The 20090-nt window shown below is 42.3% G+C and overlaps 1 protein-coding gene across 1 annotated transcript in view; it reads right to left on the bottom strand.

Moving 5' to 3' along the window:
- The window catches only part of nfrkb (nuclear factor related to kappaB binding protein), a 42492-nt gene that overhangs the window by 5136 nt on the left and 17266 nt on the right, over positions 1–20090 (bottom strand). Inside the window, exons 13-25 of the mRNA XM_028808469.2 lie at positions 18484–18563; positions 17856–17902; positions 17708–17768; positions 17448–17622; positions 17254–17360; positions 17049–17172; positions 16872–16951; positions 16346–16548; positions 16000–16267; positions 9087–9296; positions 8224–9000; positions 6355–6461; positions 5682–5817 (exon numbers count right to left, since the gene is read on the bottom strand). Of these exons, the coding sequence (XP_028664302.1) occupies positions 5682–5817; positions 6355–6461; positions 8224–9000; positions 9087–9296; positions 16000–16267; positions 16346–16548; positions 16872–16951; positions 17049–17172; positions 17254–17360; positions 17448–17622; positions 17708–17768; positions 17856–17902; positions 18484–18563 (2375 nt within the window). The remainder of the gene's footprint in view (positions 1–5681; positions 5818–6354; positions 6462–8223; positions 9001–9086; positions 9297–15999; positions 16268–16345; positions 16549–16871; positions 16952–17048; positions 17173–17253; positions 17361–17447; positions 17623–17707; positions 17769–17855; positions 17903–18483; positions 18564–20090) is intronic.

Here is a 20090-nt window from a genome sequence, read left to right as displayed (position 1 = left end):
AGGAAAGGATGGCTGGGCTATAAGATGTCACAAGACTCCCAAGTACAATGTTATCTGCAGGTTCATTTATGGACTTGTGTAACTTTTATTGCTGCCGACTGCCAAACAGAAATTCAAGACTGCAAATTCAATCTCTGCCTTCAACTCACCGGGTCAGTTAACCTAGTTGTGCTCTGACAGTAAATGTATCTAACATTTGAGCCATGTCTCTGTACTTATTTTGCTACACTGAAAATGATCCCAAAGTGCTTTTTATGATGCAATGTCAACTAAATGCTGTTTGGGTTTAACAAAAATAACAATGCTGTAAATAAAAAACAAACTCACAGAGACTACAGCTATAAAACAGTTAATTGCAGTGGTGAGAAGTGTGTGGCGTCACCACACAGATGGATCATGCTATGAATCTGGCCCACTTTGTCAGGTCATGTGTGTTTTTCAGTTATATAACAAAGGCAATGATGTTTTATATAATTAGGCACAAAACAACTCGCAAAAGCTGCTCATTACATATACATATATATATATTATACACACATATACATATTATATATATATATATATATATTAATTACAGTGGTGTGAAAAACTATTTGCCCCCTTCCTGATTTCTTATTCTTTTGCATGTTTGTCACACAAAATGTTTCTGATCATCAAACACATTTAACCATTAGTCAAATATAACACAAGTAAACACAAAATGCAGTTTGTAAATGGTGGTTTTTATTATTTAGGGAGAAAAAAAAATCCAAACCTACATGGCCCTGTGTGAAAAAGTAATTGCCCCCTGAACCTAATAACTGGTTGGGCCACCCTTAGCAGCAATAACTGCAATCAAGCGTTTGCGATAACTTGCAATGAGTCTTTTACAGCGCTCTGGAGGAATTTTGGCCCACTCATCTTTGCAAAATTGTTGTAATTCAGCTTTATTTGAGGGTTTTCTAGCATGAACCGCCTTTTTAAGGTCATGCCATAGCATCTCAATTGGATTCAGGTCAGGACTTTGACTAGGCCACTCCAAAGTCTTCATTTTGTTTTTCTTCAGCCATTCAGAGGTGGATTTGCTGGTGTGTTTTGGGTCATTGTCCTGTTGCAGCACCCAAGATCGCTTCAGCTTGAGTTGACGAACAGATGGCCGGACATTCTCCTTCAGGATTTTTTGGTAGACAGTAGAATTCATGGTTCCATCTATCACAGCAAGCCTTCCAGGTCCTGAAGGAGCAAAACAACCCCAGACCATCACACTACCACCACCATATTTTACTGTTGGTATGATGTTCTTTTTCTGAAATGCTGTGTTCCTTTTACGCCAGATGTAACGGGACATTTGCCTTCCAGAAAGTTCAACTTTTGACTCATCAGTCCACAAGATATTTTCCCAAAAGTCTTGGCAATCATTGAGATGTTTCTTAGCAAAATTGAGACGAGCCCTAATGTTCTTTTTGCTTAACAGTGGTTTGCGTCTTGGAAATCTGCCATGCAGGCCGTTTTTGCCCAGTCTCTTTCTTATGGTGGAGTCGTGAACACTGACCTTAATTGAGGCAAGTGAGGCCTGCAGTTCTTTAGACGTTGTCCTGGGGTCTTTTGTGACCTCTCGGATGAGTCGCCTCTGCGCTCTTGGGGTAATTTTGGTCGGCCGGCCACTCCTGGGAAGGTTCACCACTGTTCCATGTTTTTGCCATTTGTGAATAATGGCTCTCACTGTGGTTCGCTGGAGTCCCAAAGCTTTAGAAATGGCTTTATAACCTTTACCAGACTGATAGATCTCAATTACTTCTGTTCTCATTTGTTCCTGAATTTCTTTGGATCTTGGCATGATGTCTAGCTTTTGAGGTGCTTTTGGTCTACTTCTCTGTGTCAGGCAGCTCCTATTTAAGTGATTTCTTGATTGAAACAGGTGTGGCAGTAATCAGGCCTGGGGGTGGCTACGGAAATTGAACTCAGGTGTGATACACCACAGTTAGGTTATTTTTTAACAAGGGGGCAATTACTTTTTCACACAGGTTTGGATTTTTTTTCTCCCTAAATAATAAAAACCATCATTTAAAAACTGCATTTTGTGTTTACTTGTGTTATATTTGACTAATGGTTAAATGTGTTTGATGATCAGAAACATTTTGTGTGACAAACATGCAAAAGAATAAGAAATCAGGAAGGGGGCAAATAGTTTTTCACACCACTGTATACACACACACACACATATATATATATACATATATATATAATTTGTTAAAGAGGGGTACTTCAATGACAATTAAAATGAAAATGTTAATAACTCATTATAGTTTACATTCACAAATGCTGCCCTTCTTCAGCTTCTGGAAGTGCTCACTGCCCACTGCAGTTGAGCTCTCATCTTGGCACATGAGACAAAACTTTGTTATACGGAATTTCAAGATCCAAAATACTGGCAATACAAAATTTAGAAGACATGGGAAGTACCAAGTACTCACCCTCCAGTGCCAAAAACAGCATAGCAGGCATAGAATCTCCAAGTGGAGGTAGGCTGCAGAATGAATACTTCCAGGCCAGAATCAGGTTGGATGGTTGAGAAACAAAGTCAGAGAGGCAAAATTGTGTGGGTATGGACATGTGCAGAGAAGAGATACTGGATCTACTGGAAAAAGGATGCTAAGGATGGAGTCGCCTGTTAAAAGGAAGGCCTAAGAGGTGGTTTATGGATATGGTGAGAGAAGACATGCAGGTGGTGGGTGATGGAGAGGACAGGAGGATATGGAAAAAGATGATCTGCTGAGGCGATGTGCGCAGCCGAAAGGGAAAAGATGAAGAACTATGTAGAGCCTCTTCAAATTTGAGGTTCAACCCAAAAGACGCTTGCGGCAAAAATCACCAATCAAGCAGTCAGCATCAAGGTGGCTGTGGGTGTAGCACTAGAACAACTCACTCAATCGAGGGGAGAGTCTGAGTAGATTCGAAGCCTGCAGGGTGCCCCAGGATGCTGGGGTTCGCTGTCAAGTAACCCAGAGGTGTTGGGGGCTCTAATCAATTAAACACCTGAGAAGTGAGGTGCCCTCCCCTAAGAAAGTTCCAAAGGCCCACAATATAAAGATCTGTCAAGAAGTGGATTAATGAAGGGAGTGATTGCTTGCCATCCATCAAATGCTAATGAGACGGTAGCTATGAACCAATTTCATTGCAGATAGGCCTTGTATAGTGTATTGTATAACATTACCACATGACTGAAACAAAAAAATATAAAACAGGGTTGAAGCAGGGGATTAAAAACTCTAATTGAAAAACTAAAAAATAAGGTATAACGTGCCAAACTGACTGCACTTTTGTTATTCACAGTCTGTACAATGATGTGAACGAGAAAGTTGATCACTGAATGTGACAGTGGGCTAGAACTGCAGGTTAAATGTTTCACACACACACAATAAATTTAGTGAGTCACATCTCTGGACGCATATAGTAAAATGCAAAGTCATTTCATAGACGCACCACTGCATCCTATTGCTTGTTTTTAATTCTAATTATTTTGGGAAAGCCAAAGTACAGGTAGTCCCCAGGTTACGGACACCTGACCTACAACTTACGAACGAGGCCGCAGCTGTGACGCATGCGCCTCATTAACTGCTGCTCCGTCATCTTTGGCCAAAGGACGCTGCAAGTAGTGGCTGGAGGGGTGCGATTTCACTGCTCGCGCAGTGTAGTGTCCGTGGTGTCCCTCAGGCGACTCTCTGCGGCAAGCGAGCGGTGACCCGTGGTCCATAGTCACTGGGGTCACAACTATCGCTCGTGTGCAGGACGGAGGCTTAATGGGGTGGTTCGCTGTCCGCCCACTACGCCGCCACAGCTACTACTCCTGACTGGACGCAGGCTGGATGGAGCGGTGTAGGGCGTTTCACTGCCCGCCCACTACACACGGCTCTCCCCGAATCGTTTTCAGTGGGCGGCTGGTAATGCTGCAAGCGGTGACCCGGTTGTGGCTAAACGGAGGCCATTGAAAGTGAACGGGGCAGCGGGGGGGTAGCATTGTAGTGTGCTTCGGGTGACTGCCTGTTGAATGGGGGCGGTGGTGGGCGATTCACTACATGCCTTTGGCCGCACTGTGTTCGTTCTCGGTGGGTGGACGCATGTTGCAGGCTGCATACTGTAGTGGAGGTGACTGTGTGGTGGGTGGGTGGTGAACTGCCCCTCACTACTCCCGTTCATTCTCAATAGCAAGCCTGCTTGTACTGTTACGTACATAGCAGGAAGTTGTCTCTTGTCAGTACACCAGACGTGCTGACGAGGGACGCCTGCCTGCTGTGATAGTTGTACAGTGCTGTGCAGAAGAGCTCATCTTAACCTTTTGTCTTCACCCTTCAAGAATGTCTCTGAAACACAAATCTGATGCAAGTGCTGGTGATACAGTAAAGAAGAGAAAAACCATCACCATTGAAAATAAAGTAGAAATAATAAAAAGGTCAGAAAGAGGTGAACCTCCATCATTCATTGGCAGAGCACTTTGGTTACAGTCGGTCAACAATAGCATTTATTAAAATAATGTACCTGTTCTGACTTACATACAAATTCAACTTAAGTACAAACCTACAGTCCCTATCTCGTACGTAACCCGGGGACTGCCTGTACAAACTTATCATCATATTGGAACAGTTCTCACAATACACTAAAACACCCAGAGATTGAGACTGTGTGGTCACAACATCACTACACTTTTCATTGACACAGATGTAGAAATAGGGGCAGAATATAGCAAAGAGGAATAATGAATCAGGGGATGTCAACAGCAGTCTGCTAAGATGGTGGACACAGAATGCAGCCAAATTCTCAATGCTTGCTTTCCAAGTCAGATGATACGGCTGTCCCTGCTACACCTGTAGCCAGTGAGTGGGCGTTTTAAAATTTAGGGGCTACTGCCACAATGGAAAGATCTCAACTTTATGCCATGTTTGGACATTCTTATTTTTCTGAAAAGGAAATAAAACAGATTTTTTCAAAGATCCACTCAGGATCAACTGCTAATGGATCAGTACGGCATTTACTGGGAATAAAAGAACGGCCATTGTTGTTAAGTCAGAAAACAAAAACATTAAAGTTTAAATTTGGATTTGCACTGCAGTGACTTTCCATTATTTTACCGCATTTCAAATATTTTGTGTTAATATTTACAATGATTTTATTCTAATCAAAAAGAAAAAGCTTCCAAAAAATGAAGTTAAAACTTGTGTATTTGTGTAGTGATTTGCATTTAGTTTGCAGTGTTCTGATTAATGAATGTCTAATTAGAAACAATATACATAAGGTAGATTTCTTTTATGAAAATGTCATATTTTAAGAATATTGTATTGATAGATAGATAGATAGATAGATAGATAGATAGATAGATAGATAGATAGATAGATAGATAGATAGATAGATAGATAGATAGATACTTTATTAATCCCAATGGGAAATTCACAATATTGAGAAGCCTGAATTCTAATATGAATTGTATCTATGGGCTAAGTGTATGGTTTCGTGCGTACTCTCATCCATTTGGTTACTAGATAACCCCAGAAAGTGAAATAAAAAGTGTGCCAGCAGATTCACATTCTGTAATGGTCTCCAACAAGTTTTCAATAGACAGATTTTACTTCTGGATTTCATCGTATTTAATAATCATTGTCATACTCCTCAACCTCAGCCCTTAGTCACTGTCTGTTGCAACAACTCACCTGAGTGGCTTGTCCCTGCTGCTGAAGCTGCTGGAGCTGCTGTGTTGTGACAAAGCTTAGAGGCTTGTTGCCAGCAATGAGCTTGGTGCCAGCTGGCATTGTGGTCAAGATGATGTTGCGTCCTAGACTGCTGATGCTGTGTAAAGAGTAAGAGAGAAAAGGCATGCAATCAGAACCCTGAAATCTCTAAGTTTTTTTTTTTAAACTAGCTTATATGGAACAAAGTTGCAGGAAAGTTGGAGTTCATCCTAGCAAGCATCAGGTGTTAACGCACGGCAGTGTGAATACACACACACACACACACACCAGGAGCCAATTTATCATCACCAGTTCACCTAAGCTGCAGGTCTATGGACTGTGGGAAGAAATCCAAGTATCCAGGGTAAGTCTACCCTGTCACATGGAACAACATGGAAACTCCATGCATAAAGAATATGGGAATTGAACCCCAGTCTGCTTCTTGTGGAGCACTAGCACTACTGCTGCACCACCATGCCACCCACATTAAATATGCAAACATTTCTCAAAAGCATTTCATCCAATTCACAGTTTTATGAAGAGGCAGCCCCAGTCGCAGTGCAACACACACTCACTTGAGGATGCAACAGGCAAATAAAGCACTCATCAAGAGTGTATGTAGGCTCAACTCCAACCCACTACTTCCTTCACTTACTTTGTTCCAATGTTGCCCTTCAGAATTGGAGCGGTCACCACATTCTTCCCTTTCAGGGGCTGACTGAGGACTGACAGTGGCACAGTGAACCGGGCAGGAAGTTTACCCTGGAAAATTAACAGATAGGATGTTAGAGTTAAGTTGACAACCACACCCGGCCTCAGGGGTACAACTAGCTGTTTTGAGAGGGTATCTAAGATGTTTCTGGCCCCCCATTTTGCAGGCATTTTATAAAGCAAAATATTAGTTGAGGGGTTGGGGGCAAAAAAAAAATTCAGGCTACAACATGGACAATATTCCAACTACACCCACAGCAATACTACTAATCATAATTATCAAACTGACATAACATAGACGACACAGATGTGGCAAAATAAACTTAAAAGATCAACACAGCAACAGGACTGCAACTCTAGGCTTTGACTACATTGCAAAAGGCTAATGGACCAAATTTCCCCCTAGGACAACCTCTGATCTTGTGCACGGATTAATTGGTGATATACTGTGTTATTTCATTTGCATAAGTTGTCAAATAATAGGTAAACAGGAATGCGTAAAGATAATTATTAAACTTCAATTTCATTGAATTTTGTGATTGTATTAGGATAGTTGGTTAAAAATTCAGAGACATTAGTCCAGTTTATATCTCTACAATTAATGGGGTTGCCTGACAAAAATTGCAATTATACCACAACCATCACCGTAAGCTACATTTTATGCTAATGACAACACACAGGGCCATGTAGGTTTGGATTTTTTTTTCTCCCTAAATAATAAAAACCACCATTTACAAACTGCATTTTGTGTTTACTTGTGTTATATTTGACTAATGGTTAAATGTGTTTGATGATCAGAAACATTTTGTGTGACAAACATGCAAAAGAATAAGAAATCAGGAAGGGGGCAAATAGTTTTTCACACCACTGTATATATATATTAATTTATATATATATATATATTAATTTATATATATTAATTTATATATATATATATATATATATATATATATATATATATATATATATATATATATATATATATATACACACACATATATATGTATGTACGTATGTGAGAGAGAGACAGCCCAGATGGTATGTGTTTTCTGAAATGACATGCCTGAAGTGTGTATTTTTCTAAGTTTTGTAGTCAGGCATACTTGTGATTGAATGCCCCTCCCACCCCAACATTCTGATGTTGTCAAACCCCACCACATTTTGTTCCCACGAGTAATGGCTCCCCTCTCATATCTTCTTGTTTCTATGCTCAGATTTTGACAATGATGGTCCCACATCAAAGCATCTTTCAGTATTTGAGATTTTGAATGATTTGAAGTCAGCATGTCAGTGTGTAGCTAGTACTCTTGGTTGTCTATTAGGTCTATTAACTAGGGTCTAAGTGTAGCCTTAGCAGCCTATAGCAAAGCACAGTGTCAAATGCAGCCAAGTACAACCTTTAAACTAATTTTTGTGCTTGTGACTATACTTGGTGGCTCTATGCAACCCATATTCCGCACACCCCATATGTGTGCCCCTTCCTCCCCTATTACATACTACCCATTGATGCGAGTGATTAGGTTTCCTTTGCGCACACACACATCACAACAGTCCATCACATTCTCAGACTTTAAAGCAATGTTCCCATTACAATCTACTCTTTTTATTTTTAGATTCCACCCTCTCCACATTTAGCATTACTTATGGACTAGACTTAAACCTTCGCACAACTGGAGTGTCAGTCACTCAGCTAAAACTTCTTAAAGCATTTATGAAAAGTACTTTAGATGCCAGTTACCCTTGATCCTTCATTTCCCCCCATCAACCAACCCCCAATCAGTCAACTTCCAGTTTATGGACATGCTGTACTCACCGGCTGTGTGGTGGACACCACTGTGGCACTCACTGGCATCTGGCGCACAGTAGCTGTCCCTGTACTCAAGGCAATGGGTGTTCCCGCTGCTGAAGCCATGCTTACCCCTTTAGCAGTAGCCATACTGCCAGTTGCTATTGTCACTGTGGTGGCACTAGAGACTGCCACCCCAGTGGAAGCTGGCACATGCTTGCCTGCTGCTGTGGCAACAGTAATGGTTTGTCCTGGTTTTTGAGGAATGACACCCAAACCAGGCATGATCCGAATAGTGGTGGCAGGTTTGGTGTCAGAAGAAGTGACTGTTGTAATTGTCTTCCCCTTTTGATCAGCCATGTTCACAGCCAGAGCAGGCATAAGTCGGATTGAGGTGTCCGTAGTCTTCACCTCCGGCTGAACTTTAACTAATGTGGTGGCACCCCCTGCTGTGGTAGAGGTGGAACTGCATGGCGACTTGACTGTGGGCGTTTCAGCAGAAGAAACAGTGGAAGGCACAGGAGAGGAGGTCACATGAAGTGTGGCAGAAATCCCCTTCCGACCTGAGGCAGCTGCAGCACTGAGCATGTCAGGAGTGAGCTTGACAGTGGTGACAGGTGACTTTGTCAGTGTTGCCATCATGTCTGGAGTGATGCGGAGTACTGTCTGGCCCTTGGCATCAGTAGTGATCGAGGAGGGCGGCAGACGCAACACATCCTTGCCCTGGATTCGCAGGTTGGTGGCTGTCAGTGGAATGCTGCTTGCTGTCTGAGACTTCATGCCTAGCTGCCCAGTGATTGCCACCTAAAAGAGAGAGTAGCAAAGTAAATGTAGTAGGTGCCATCAAAAGTCCACCATCACTGTCGTTACAACCCATTGTGGTCTCCTACCTGCTTGATGACATTCTGCCCTGCAACACTCTGCAGGACAGTCGTAGGGCTCGACGTTTGGGCAGGGCTGCCTGGAGTAGTCAGTGATGATTTGGTGGCACTCACACCAGTTGCCAGTCCTGCAAAAGTGATGCCAGTTTGGGTCCGGGTTACCTGCACTGGTGTAGTGCTGCCTCCTGCCTGTGTCTTTAACGGCACTGTAACCACCGTCTGAAGTAAAGGGGAAGAGAGAAATGGTCACTGATTGACAATCGTCCCAGTTAATGAACAGTCCTAGTGTTAACACTTCTCCCATAATGCTTGAGATGCAAAAAAGACTGATTACTTGACAACTCCTCACTACCAAAGCAGACAAACTACCATGATCTAGGGCTTGTATTTCAAAAAAATCTATAGGGCTAGTAGGATAAAAACATTTTGGCAAGTCTACAAGGCCTTTCTGTTAAGCCCATCAGATAAACATAAAAATGATCCAAAATTCTAATTTGCAGTTAGCACTACACACACTGTTACATGACTTTAAACAAATTCTGGAGATATCTCTTAAAATGAGTCACCTTTAAGGCTGAAGCCATAACAGCATGTATACGGAAAGTACTTTGAACATTAAACATATTAAGCAACTGCGGTGGGTTGGCACCCTGCCCGGGATTGGTTCCTGCCTTGTGCCCTGTGTTAGCTGGGATTGGCTCCAGCAGACCCCTGTGACCCTGTGTTCGGATTCAGCGGGTTGGAAAATGGATGGATATATTAAGCAAATTCCTATTTTTGAATTTTGTACTTATATTCTTTACTGGAAAGAGTTTAAAGTGCAGATATCTGTAATTCCACTTTAACTAGTGGATAGAGTTTCTACAAAGCCCTTCAGCTAGTGAGATCAGCGATTCCATTTTGACTGGTCGAGATTACAATTGCATAAATTCAACTGAGCAAATTATTAGGAACAACTTAACACCTGTGTATCCTTGCAGGTATCTAATCAGTGCAATTCATAAAATCCTGCAGATACAGGTCAGGAGCTCCAGTTAATGTTCATGTCAAACACCAGAATGGGAAAAATAATGTGATCTCATTGATTTTGACTGTGGCATGACTGTTGGTGGCAAAGTATTTCTGTAAATGCTGATTCTCCTCAAATTTTCATGAACTGACTGCAAAAAACACAAAACATCCAGGTAGCCTTAGTTCTGTTTACGGTCAGAGGTGAATGGTCAGACTTGTTTGAGCTGACAGAAAGGCTATGGTAACTCAGATAACCACTCTGTACAACTGTGATGGGTAGAAAAGCATCTCAGAATGCTTAATATATCAAACCTTGAGGCAGATGGGCTACAATAACAGGAGACCACATAGGGTTTCCACCCGTCAGACAAGAACAGAAAGCAGCGGTTGCAGTGGCCACAAACTCAACAAAACCAGACAGCTGAAGACTGGAAAAACAGTCTTGTCTCAGGAATCTTGACTTTTGCTGAGGCACGCAGATAAAACGGTTAGAATTTGACGTCAACAGCCTGAATCCACGTACCTGCTTTGTGTCGACAGTCCAGGCCAGTGGTGTAATGGTGTGGGGAATGTTTTCTTGGCACACTTTCCTCAGGAAGCTAAGGAGAGCTAACCTCCACCAGAAGCTGCTGGTTAATTTCTATAGATGCACTACAGAGAGCATCTTAACTAACAGCATGATGGCCTGGTACAACAGCTGCACCAAGGCTGCTAAAGAAGCCCTGCAGCGGGTCGTAAAAACAGCAGAGGCCATTATTGGGACTGAACTGCCATCATTCAAACTCTTGTATAAGATTCGCTGTGTGAGAAAGGCCAAAAACATTCTCAAGGACAAAACTCATCCTGTAAATTCTTTGTTTGAGCTCCTCCCGTCAGGAAGACGCTTTAGGTCAATCCGTGTACGCACAAACAGACTAAAAAAATAGCTTTTTCCCCATCTGCCATAAACTATTAATCTCCTCAGTCTGAGATCATTTTTAATTGAACATGTCCAATAAGCTATATCGGTAATGTACAATATACTAATGTAATACAATATATACTACTAGCCAACCTGCAGCGTAGCATACACCGCATAATTATGTACTGATGGTTGAACACTTCCTGAAAGACACAGTTGTCCAAATGGGGTGGGTTTGAGGATACGACTGTAGGTGAATGAAAAGATGGAACTCTGGAGAGGGCAACATATAATTGTCCGTGACTGAAAACTGGAGGACCGCCGTCGCATCTCCACCTCCCAAAGCGAGGGACGGGGTTGGACGGCGCTCGGGTGCGGAGGGCGGAACAGAGGGAGAGGGGAAGGACGCCCATTCCGCCCCCTCCGCCATTCTAGTCTGCTGATTTCTTAGTCATCGTTCAGTACGCACTGCCTGCTCATGTGCCTGCCCCCAACTCCTCACCTGAGTCGCTTTCATCTGTGTACAGTCCACATGCACCTGTGAGTCACGTTTACTTTTCATTTTCCAAACACCGCCTCAGTCGCTTTCGTCTCTGCTACAGTCCACATGCACCTCTGAGCCACGTTGACTTTTCATTGTTCTTTGCAGTTCCGGCTGCTTTTCTATATATAATCCACCAAGTCACCCGACCATGGTAGTAGCGACGGGGGGTGTGTACAAAGGGCAGGGACTTAATCAGTGCGAGCGTATGACCCACACTTACTGGAAATTCCTCGTTCGTGGGGAACAATTGCAAGCCCCGGTCTCCATCACGAATGGGATTCAACGGCTTACCCACACCTCTCGGCGCCGGGTAGACACACGTTGATCCATTCAGTCTAGCGCACGTGCAGCACCGGACATCTAAGGACATCACAGACCTGTTATTGCTCAATCTCACATGGCTGAAAGCTACTTGTCCCTCTAAGAAGTTGGACGCCGACCGCTCGGGGGTCGCGTAACTATGTAGCAGGAGGGAGTCTCTTTCGTTATTGGAATTAACCAGACAAATTGCTCCACCAATTAAGAACGGCCATGCACCACCACCCACAGAATCGAGAAAGAGCTATCAATCTGTAACCAGACAAATCGCTCCACCAACTAAGAACGGCCATGCACCACCACCCACAGAATCGAGAAAGAGCTATCAATCTGTCAATCCTCTCCGTGTCCGGGCCGGGTGAGGTTTCCCGTGTTGAGTCAAATTACGCGAAAGACTCCACACCTGGTGCTGCCCTTCCGTCAACTCCTTTAAGTTTCAGCTTTGCACCCTTACTCCCCCCGGAACCTAAAGACTTTGGTTACCCGGTTGGCTGCCCGGCGGGTCATGGGAATAACGCTGCCGAATCGCCAGTCGTCATCGTTTATGGTCGGAACTACGACGGTATGTGATCGTCTTCGAACCTCCGACTTTCGTTCTTGATTAATGAAAACATTCTTGGCAAATGCTTTCACTCTCGCTCGAATTGTTGGTGGGCGGGGCTCTGTCTTGCGTGCATCTTGCTTGGCATGGACTTAGTGAATTCTTGGAGTTGGTGGGCGTGGCACTGCGAGTTGTCGGCGGACGTGGCTCTGTGAGTTGTTGTTGTATCCCATGGTCTTAGAGTTGGTGGGCGTGGCTATGTCGTGCGTGCCCTGTCGGCTTAGTGAATTATATATATATATATATATATATATATATATATATATATATATATAGATGTAATGTACTATTTATTAACATGTGCAATAACAATTTATGCTGCTGTACTTTGAGCAATAATAATTTGCTCTGGTTACTTGATCACTTAACACTGTATACGACATATTTGGAATTATTTGACTTTGCTTTAAATGCACCTTGGGGCTGTCACAAAAAGTAATTTTGTTGTGTTACACAATAACACCAATCAGTCATCACTTGAATGTTATGGTTTCCTTCAGGTTGTTCTGACACATGTGCATCCCTTCATGACCACAATTCACCCATCTTCTAATGGCTTCTTTCAGCATGATGATGCACCACGTCACAAAGTAAAAGTTGTCTCATCTGGTTTCATGAATCCAACAGAGCACCTCTGGGATGTGGGAGAATGGGAGATTTGCAGCATGAATGTGCATTTGACAAATCTGAAGAAATGGCATGATGTGATTATGTCAACAAGGACCAGAATCTTTCGGAATTCATGCGACAAAGAACTATGGCTGTTTTGAAGAGCATCAGGAGGTCCTATACTAGTATTAGTATAGTGGTCCTAATAAGCGAGTGGGCAACTTGGGATATCTTAAATATTGGCCAAACAAATCAGCTTGATGGACTGAATAGTTTCCTCTAATTTATCAAATTTCTTATGTTCCATGTTCCAATGAGTGCATGCAGTATCTATAATGTGTTGGAATTAAATATATCTGAAGTGTTAAGAAATCAAAACCAGATTGATCACATCTACAATTCTTATTTTAATTTATCAAAATTACAAATAACTATTCAAAATATAATTTAGATATCTCTAATTGAAAACTCCAGAGACATCCACAGGAAAAGTCACACAGTTTTATAAATCACAAACTACATTAGAAACAGATACGAAAATTAAATTTCTTAATCATGGCACCGGAGAGAAGTAATGTGTTGCAATTGATTAGCACACCGAGGAAAGAATTTTAATGTACTCTGTACATGTGACAGCAAGGATCCTAACAGACTATAAATATTCTTAAATATACATTGTGAGTTGTCAATGCTGAATTGTAAAAATCCATAATTCACACTTTGACTAGTCAAACATATTTTAAATATCTCATATTTGAATTCTCTTAATATTTTCAAACCCACTTAAACCAATTTAAAAGTTACAGGCAGATGAAATCTATTCTGGCAACATTGGCTTCAGTCCATCACAAGACACACTCTCACACACACACACAGCCAGCCATACAGGGGCCAAACTGTGAATGTGGGAGTAAAACTAGACTACCCAAAGTAAAACCCCCCAACTGACAAATTTAAATTATGTTTTAACTATCTATAATGTAATTTTGACTTTCAGAATGTAATTATGAATAGCAAAAGGAAAGGATGTATCATTAAAATGGCTTCCTATTAGTGCAAGGATTCATAGAAAAACAGTTAAAGATCTCGGTTTACAAGCGAACCTGCTGGCACTACAGAAGTGTTGCTGTAATCACATTTAAATTTATTGGCTGAATATTTAAAAAAAAACAGAAAGAAAGGCACAATGGGTAGTTTGGGGATGTGGAGAACGATCCATAAAAAATATTTACGCAGTGGCTAGCCAAATCTATGAAAAACTGTGGACCACTAGTCTAGCACTTAGATTTAAGCGCACAAGTGTCATCTATTTGAAATTAATTCAGCAGAGTGTAATCAAGTCTGCAGTAGTCATGATGTCACTCAAGGATGTCATTCTTGACAAACCCGTTCCATAGCATTTGTCACGTGTACTAATTTTTCATGCCAATAAATTGTGTGTACAACCAACATTTTAACCTCAAGGCGGCCATCTTAAAAATAGAAGAAAATGATAGGCCGATATAGGAAGTACCATTGGAGTCCATTAATGGTCACAAAGAGAGAAATAGTGGATGATCTGACCGCAGAAGTCCCAGGGAGATAAGTATACCCCTCTTCATAACTGATAATAGAAATTGTTATTAATTTACTTCATTTATTCCTGCTCTCATTTTACTACATTAATAAGGCCAGATAACCAGAACATTCAATGGACTCAAATGACATTAATACTGCTAATATGATTTTTTTTTTTTTTACTATATTTTTTCCTATTTAAATTTACCTTTACTAAGGTACTGTGTCAGTTTGTGCGTTGGCTCAGTCACTAGCCATTTAGTACATGATTCTCACCAGTAGTGAGAATGTTTTGTGATGTGCTGTTTGTTATTACTACATGCGTTACAAAATCCATTTCATGGCTCAACACAAATGTTAATGCTGAAAATGGCCAAAAGAGTATCTGCCAGGCGGACTGAAATCAGCATTAGGATTGTCTCTCTCCTTTTTCTGAATTACTTACAACAGGATTTGCCATGCTACATCTTATACAAGGGGAGAAAAAAATCTCCCAGAAATGCTCAAAATGAGGTTACAGTGTCATTGTCAAAGGGAGGACTTCTTTATAGATGTAGCTACAACAGCTGATAGGGTAGAAGTAGCTGGCAAAAAAATAACATTCAGAGCTGCACTGTCAGATAAAAGCTAAAAAGGCCACATTACGTATTTCAGCTTACGCACATGAAAAAAACAAGAGGTCTCTGTCATTGTGAAAGTTTGTAGCGCCATCTGTCCAAAGCCTCTCAAAGAATTCCATAAAGTGCCTATGCTAATGGTAGTGGTGGGGAGTTTCATTGAAACTCTGTGATCAAAAGGTGTACCTTTTGAAAAATTTTAGTAGGCAAAAAGAAGTGCAAGTCGAAGCCCATATGGAGCTCCCCCTTAGCATCTGGAGTGCATACACCTTGAGTTATCAAAACACTGCATTCAGTATTATTAGACATTGAGGACTTGTGGTCGGGGTGCCTCTCGGTGTCCAGAGCACATGCCCCTCGAGTTAACAAAATGGCACCCCTCGGTGTTCACAGCATGGTGGAGGGCAGATTTAAAGCATGCATGCCCATTAACTTTCATAAATGGCACTCTAGATGGCCACTTATCTCACCTAATGGATTGAACGGCTCTGGCCACGGGACTATTAATAGTGTCAAAATTACTCGTCTGATGAGACATATTGTATTTACAGACGAGCATACTACCCATCGCTAACGTCATTCCCAGATGTTCTTTGTTCCTTAGCTTTTACTATATTTTAAGGAAAAGAGCTGTAATCACTCACTGCTAGGTAGAGCTTTGATAACTACATAACAGTCTTATGTAAGGTGATACTCAAAAGCTTCTTGCCAAGGCAAAAGTCGCCCAGTCAGTTTCTCGTGACACATATATGCACAGCACCTACCTGTGGCAGTGCCTTGGTGTGGGCAACGGTGACCGGCAGTCGGATCTGATGCTGTGTTGGATGCACCAGTGAAGCCTGTTGGGATCCAGCAGATGTGGCCAGGCCAGTTGGAGCTGTGACCACTCGCACTTGGGGAAGAGAACCTGTCCCTGGATGTGCAACCACCCGAGTTGTAGGCTGCGTTCCAGCTGGAGACTGCTGAGCAGTCTGGTTGGCTGATAGCAGAGTACTAAGCTGAGGCATTGACGGGGAGGACACTAGCAGCAGGCTGATGGAAACACAGAAAGTACAGATCAGTTCCCTTCATGTAGTTCTATCATTTAGGAACATCAAAGTAGGCACAAACCTTTGGTTGGGCTTCACAGGATCAGGAACAGAGGTGGATACTGTCTTAGTGGCTGCTATTATAGGGGGTGTGGGTGACTTCGGGGTGGTGGGAGTCACAGGTAAGACAGTTGTCTGCAAAGGGCCTGCTTCAGGTGTGCTAAGCTGAACCTGCTCACCAGGAGTACCAACAGGCGTCTTGGACCCTTCCTTGGGAGCAGACTTCTGAAACAGCACACAGAGATGATAAAAGAGCAAGGCTCAGATCAAATGATTCTAATACAGTATGACTCACAGACAGGAATAAGACACCAGTTTAAAGTGACCTCTCAGAAACAGGACAATCACAAAATGAGAGAAAGAAGACCTGATAAAAATAGGTCAGGCCAAACAGGGAGAAGGTACACCTTCCCCCTGAAGCACAGCAAGGAGTGACCCAAGAGAGGGTGGAGTGAAATTCCAACAGTGCACCCTGTAGCTAGATATGAAAGGGAGTGAGATAAATTCAACTGAAAAGAGTGAAGTGTCAGGAGGTGCATTCTACTCACCGGTTTCTGCAGAGGTTTTGGTTTCTGCTGTAGAGCCTTTTTGGCTTTGGCAGCTGCTGCCTGTGCCTGGTGTATTCTTTCTAAAAAACCGTATGTGAGCAAGATTTTATTGACCTACTCCAGTACTGAAACCCACACGGAGCAGTGAATATAGACACAAAAGTTAAGAAAACTCACCAAATTCTTCCTCACTTCGGTCCCGATGCAGGTAGATCCAGAGCTTTCGACCAATGTCATATTTCACACACGGGTCTTTTTCATAGTGCAGGCGGTCGAGAGCCCCACTGACAACTGTGTTCACCTGGAGGAGAACTTTGGCTCAGTCGAGTAATAACACATTAACCAAGAGGCCACCCAGTGACAATACCCAGTTTTATCTTACCTGAGCACTAGTGACCTCAGGTGCCAAGAACTGGGAGTCCTTGAGGAGCTCACAAATTTCTGCACGGGTACCCTCTCCATTTGGAAGGCGCGCTGCTGCATCTCGTACTGCAGGAAAGGAGAGGTGGGGAAAGTTGGAGCATGATGCGCAGTTAAAAAGGTGCTTGCTGTAGAGGCTGCATTTGGTATACTTACCAAGAGACAGGATAGTAACATATGCGGGACGGTCAGAGCGCAGCAGCGAGTGTTCTCTGGCCTTGTTGAGGGAGGTCTCCTTGTCAAAGACGCCTTTGACGGGCCCCACCACAGACTCAAACCCATGAAGGCGGAAGGTAAAGGCTTTGTGGGGCTGGTCATAGCGCTGGCGTTCCTGCAGGCACAAGAGCACTGGCCATTAGTCTCCCACAACTTAATTCAGTACTTACAGGAGCTTATGTCCACACTAATCAACTCACCTGCTCCTGAAAGAACCGCCTCTCCTCACCTGTACTAGGCCGCACCACATAGTCTGTCCGCCTAAAAGAGAGTTCAGAGACATGCAGATGAATTTTCACAGTGCCTCACTGAACACCAAGGAAACACTCAACTGACACTGACACTTACACTCGAGGAGTTGGTGGTGTCACGTCTGTTAGCTCTTCACTTTCCTGCTAAAATAATAGCGTAAAGTTAGCATCTATTTGTGGCCAAAACCAAAGAACTATGCATCAATATAAATAAAGAACTATACTAAAACAATTATCATCATCATCACAGGTTTAACAGCCATTTTCCAGTTAGTGGAAAAAGCTGTATTAAAAGAAACGCCATCTAAAGGCACTTTAAAAGCACGTCACTACAATTCGGTTATTCATCAATCAATCCATCCATCTTCTAAACCGCTTATGTACAGTAGTGAGGAAGCTGGAGCCTATACCAACAAGCACTTGAAGCAAGACAGAAACAATCTCTGGATGGAGCACCAGTCTATCACAGCATAACACCCAAACAGCTAAAGATAATGGGGGAAAACATTTTTCAATTAGAAGTATAAAGTTAGCCATGGGACCAGTCTTCTCCCAGATAAATCTCATCCTGATAAGACATTGAATTAATGCATTTTGTTAATGCTAGAGGACATGAAAGTTAACTGACAATATTGTGTTTCATGGCATGAACCAGAATTTGCTTTAAAGTCTAATCTACCAGGCCACCCATCTTGATAATGAACATAAACTATCAGGTCCATTACCTTGACAATCATCTGATCCTTGGTCTCAAGCCACAACTGACAAAGGGCACTCAGGTCCTTCTCTGTGTCCTGGCTGGTGTCTGTGAGGCATGAGAAAACAAAGTTGGAATAAGACACTGGGAAGTAGTGGTCAAAGCATTACAAAGAACCATTATGTGTCCAGCAGATACCCAAAGGCCTCCCAGTGCTCTTGCCTGTAACAACATTTAGCTAGTGCTAGCCAACTAAAGGGGACATTTGTGAAGGATAGGCATTATGAATGTAAGCTTTACAAGTCATGTACAGTAGGGTTATCAGATTGAATGTCACTATTCAAACATAATTCAAACTCATATGAAAAAGTTCTTATTCAAAAGCCAACATTTGACTGTAAAAGAATGGTTGTTTGTTTTACTTTGCACAAATTGGCATTGTGTTACTATGCAAAGCTGCAGTATTTTGCAGATCAATTTTCACATATCAGTTGCATGATCACTTTTTTCTTAATTTTAAATATTTAACTTCTTTACTAAAACTTACAACCACACTCCTGCACAATGGATTTTGGGACAGTTTTGTCCATCACAATAATGTAGTGCACATGGCTCATAAGGAGCTGTTCATGGTTGATATTATGTCTCGTTACCCTAACAAAGACTTGCCGACCCAGCTATCAGTTACAGACTGAAGATAAGATGGCTGTGCAGTTGATTCCCTTTCAAAGGGTACATCTGGTGGGATTGTGATGGCTCTTACACTGCCAGTCAAAGGTTTTAGTAGTTTTTTCTGTTTGTATGGAAATACACGGTTTAATGTCTTAAAGTTTCATTAAATCAAGGCACAGAACAACTAAGCGATAAAATAAATAAATAAAAATAAGTCAAGTAATCATTAAGTGTGCAAAATGTTATTCAAATTTTACATTCATCGAAGTGGCCACCTTTTGCTGATATAACAGCCAAACTGTGGTAAGCCTTTTGATTGAGAATGCCAGTCACTCAGTGCATGTCACCAACTCTGCCTCCAGCAAAAGAACCCCAGACCATCACACTTCCTCCTCCATCTTTGACAGCTGGTGTCACACACTGAGGAACCATCACCATCACCAACTCAACATCATGCAAACACCCTGAGTGATGAACCGAAGATTTTAAATTTTAATTCATCGGTTCATAGGACTTTCTTCCAGTCTGCAGTAGTCCTCAGCCGGTACTTCAAAGCTCTATTTTGTCCTTTAAGGGGTGGTTTTTTTACTGCCACCTGCCCTGTCAAACCTGTAGCACAAAGTCTCATCTTTACAGTAGAAGCCGAGACTTGCTTTATTTCGACCTGCACTGTTAAGCTGTGCTTGAAGCTGTTGTGCTGTGAGGCGCCTATCAGTTTAAGCTGGTGACCCTCAGAAACTCGTCTTCTGATTGGGTGGTGACTTTGGGTCTGCCAGGTCTCATCCTATCAGAGTTTCCTCGAGTTTCCAGTTGCCTTTGGATTGTGAAGGACACCACTGGATTCACTAACACTTTGATATATTTTTTTTTTGTGCAGATTCCCTAAATAAAAGGCCTACACATCTAAGGGTAATAATGCTCTGTCTCATTTAATTTGTTAATTGCCATTTTCTTGCCATTTTC

This window comes from Erpetoichthys calabaricus, chromosome 9 (genome assembly GCF_900747795.2).
Source record: "Erpetoichthys calabaricus chromosome 9, fErpCal1.3, whole genome shotgun sequence".
Taxonomy (NCBI): Eukaryota; Metazoa; Chordata; class Cladistia; order Polypteriformes; family Polypteridae; genus Erpetoichthys; species Erpetoichthys calabaricus.
This window is presented reverse-complemented; position numbering and strand designations above follow the sequence as displayed.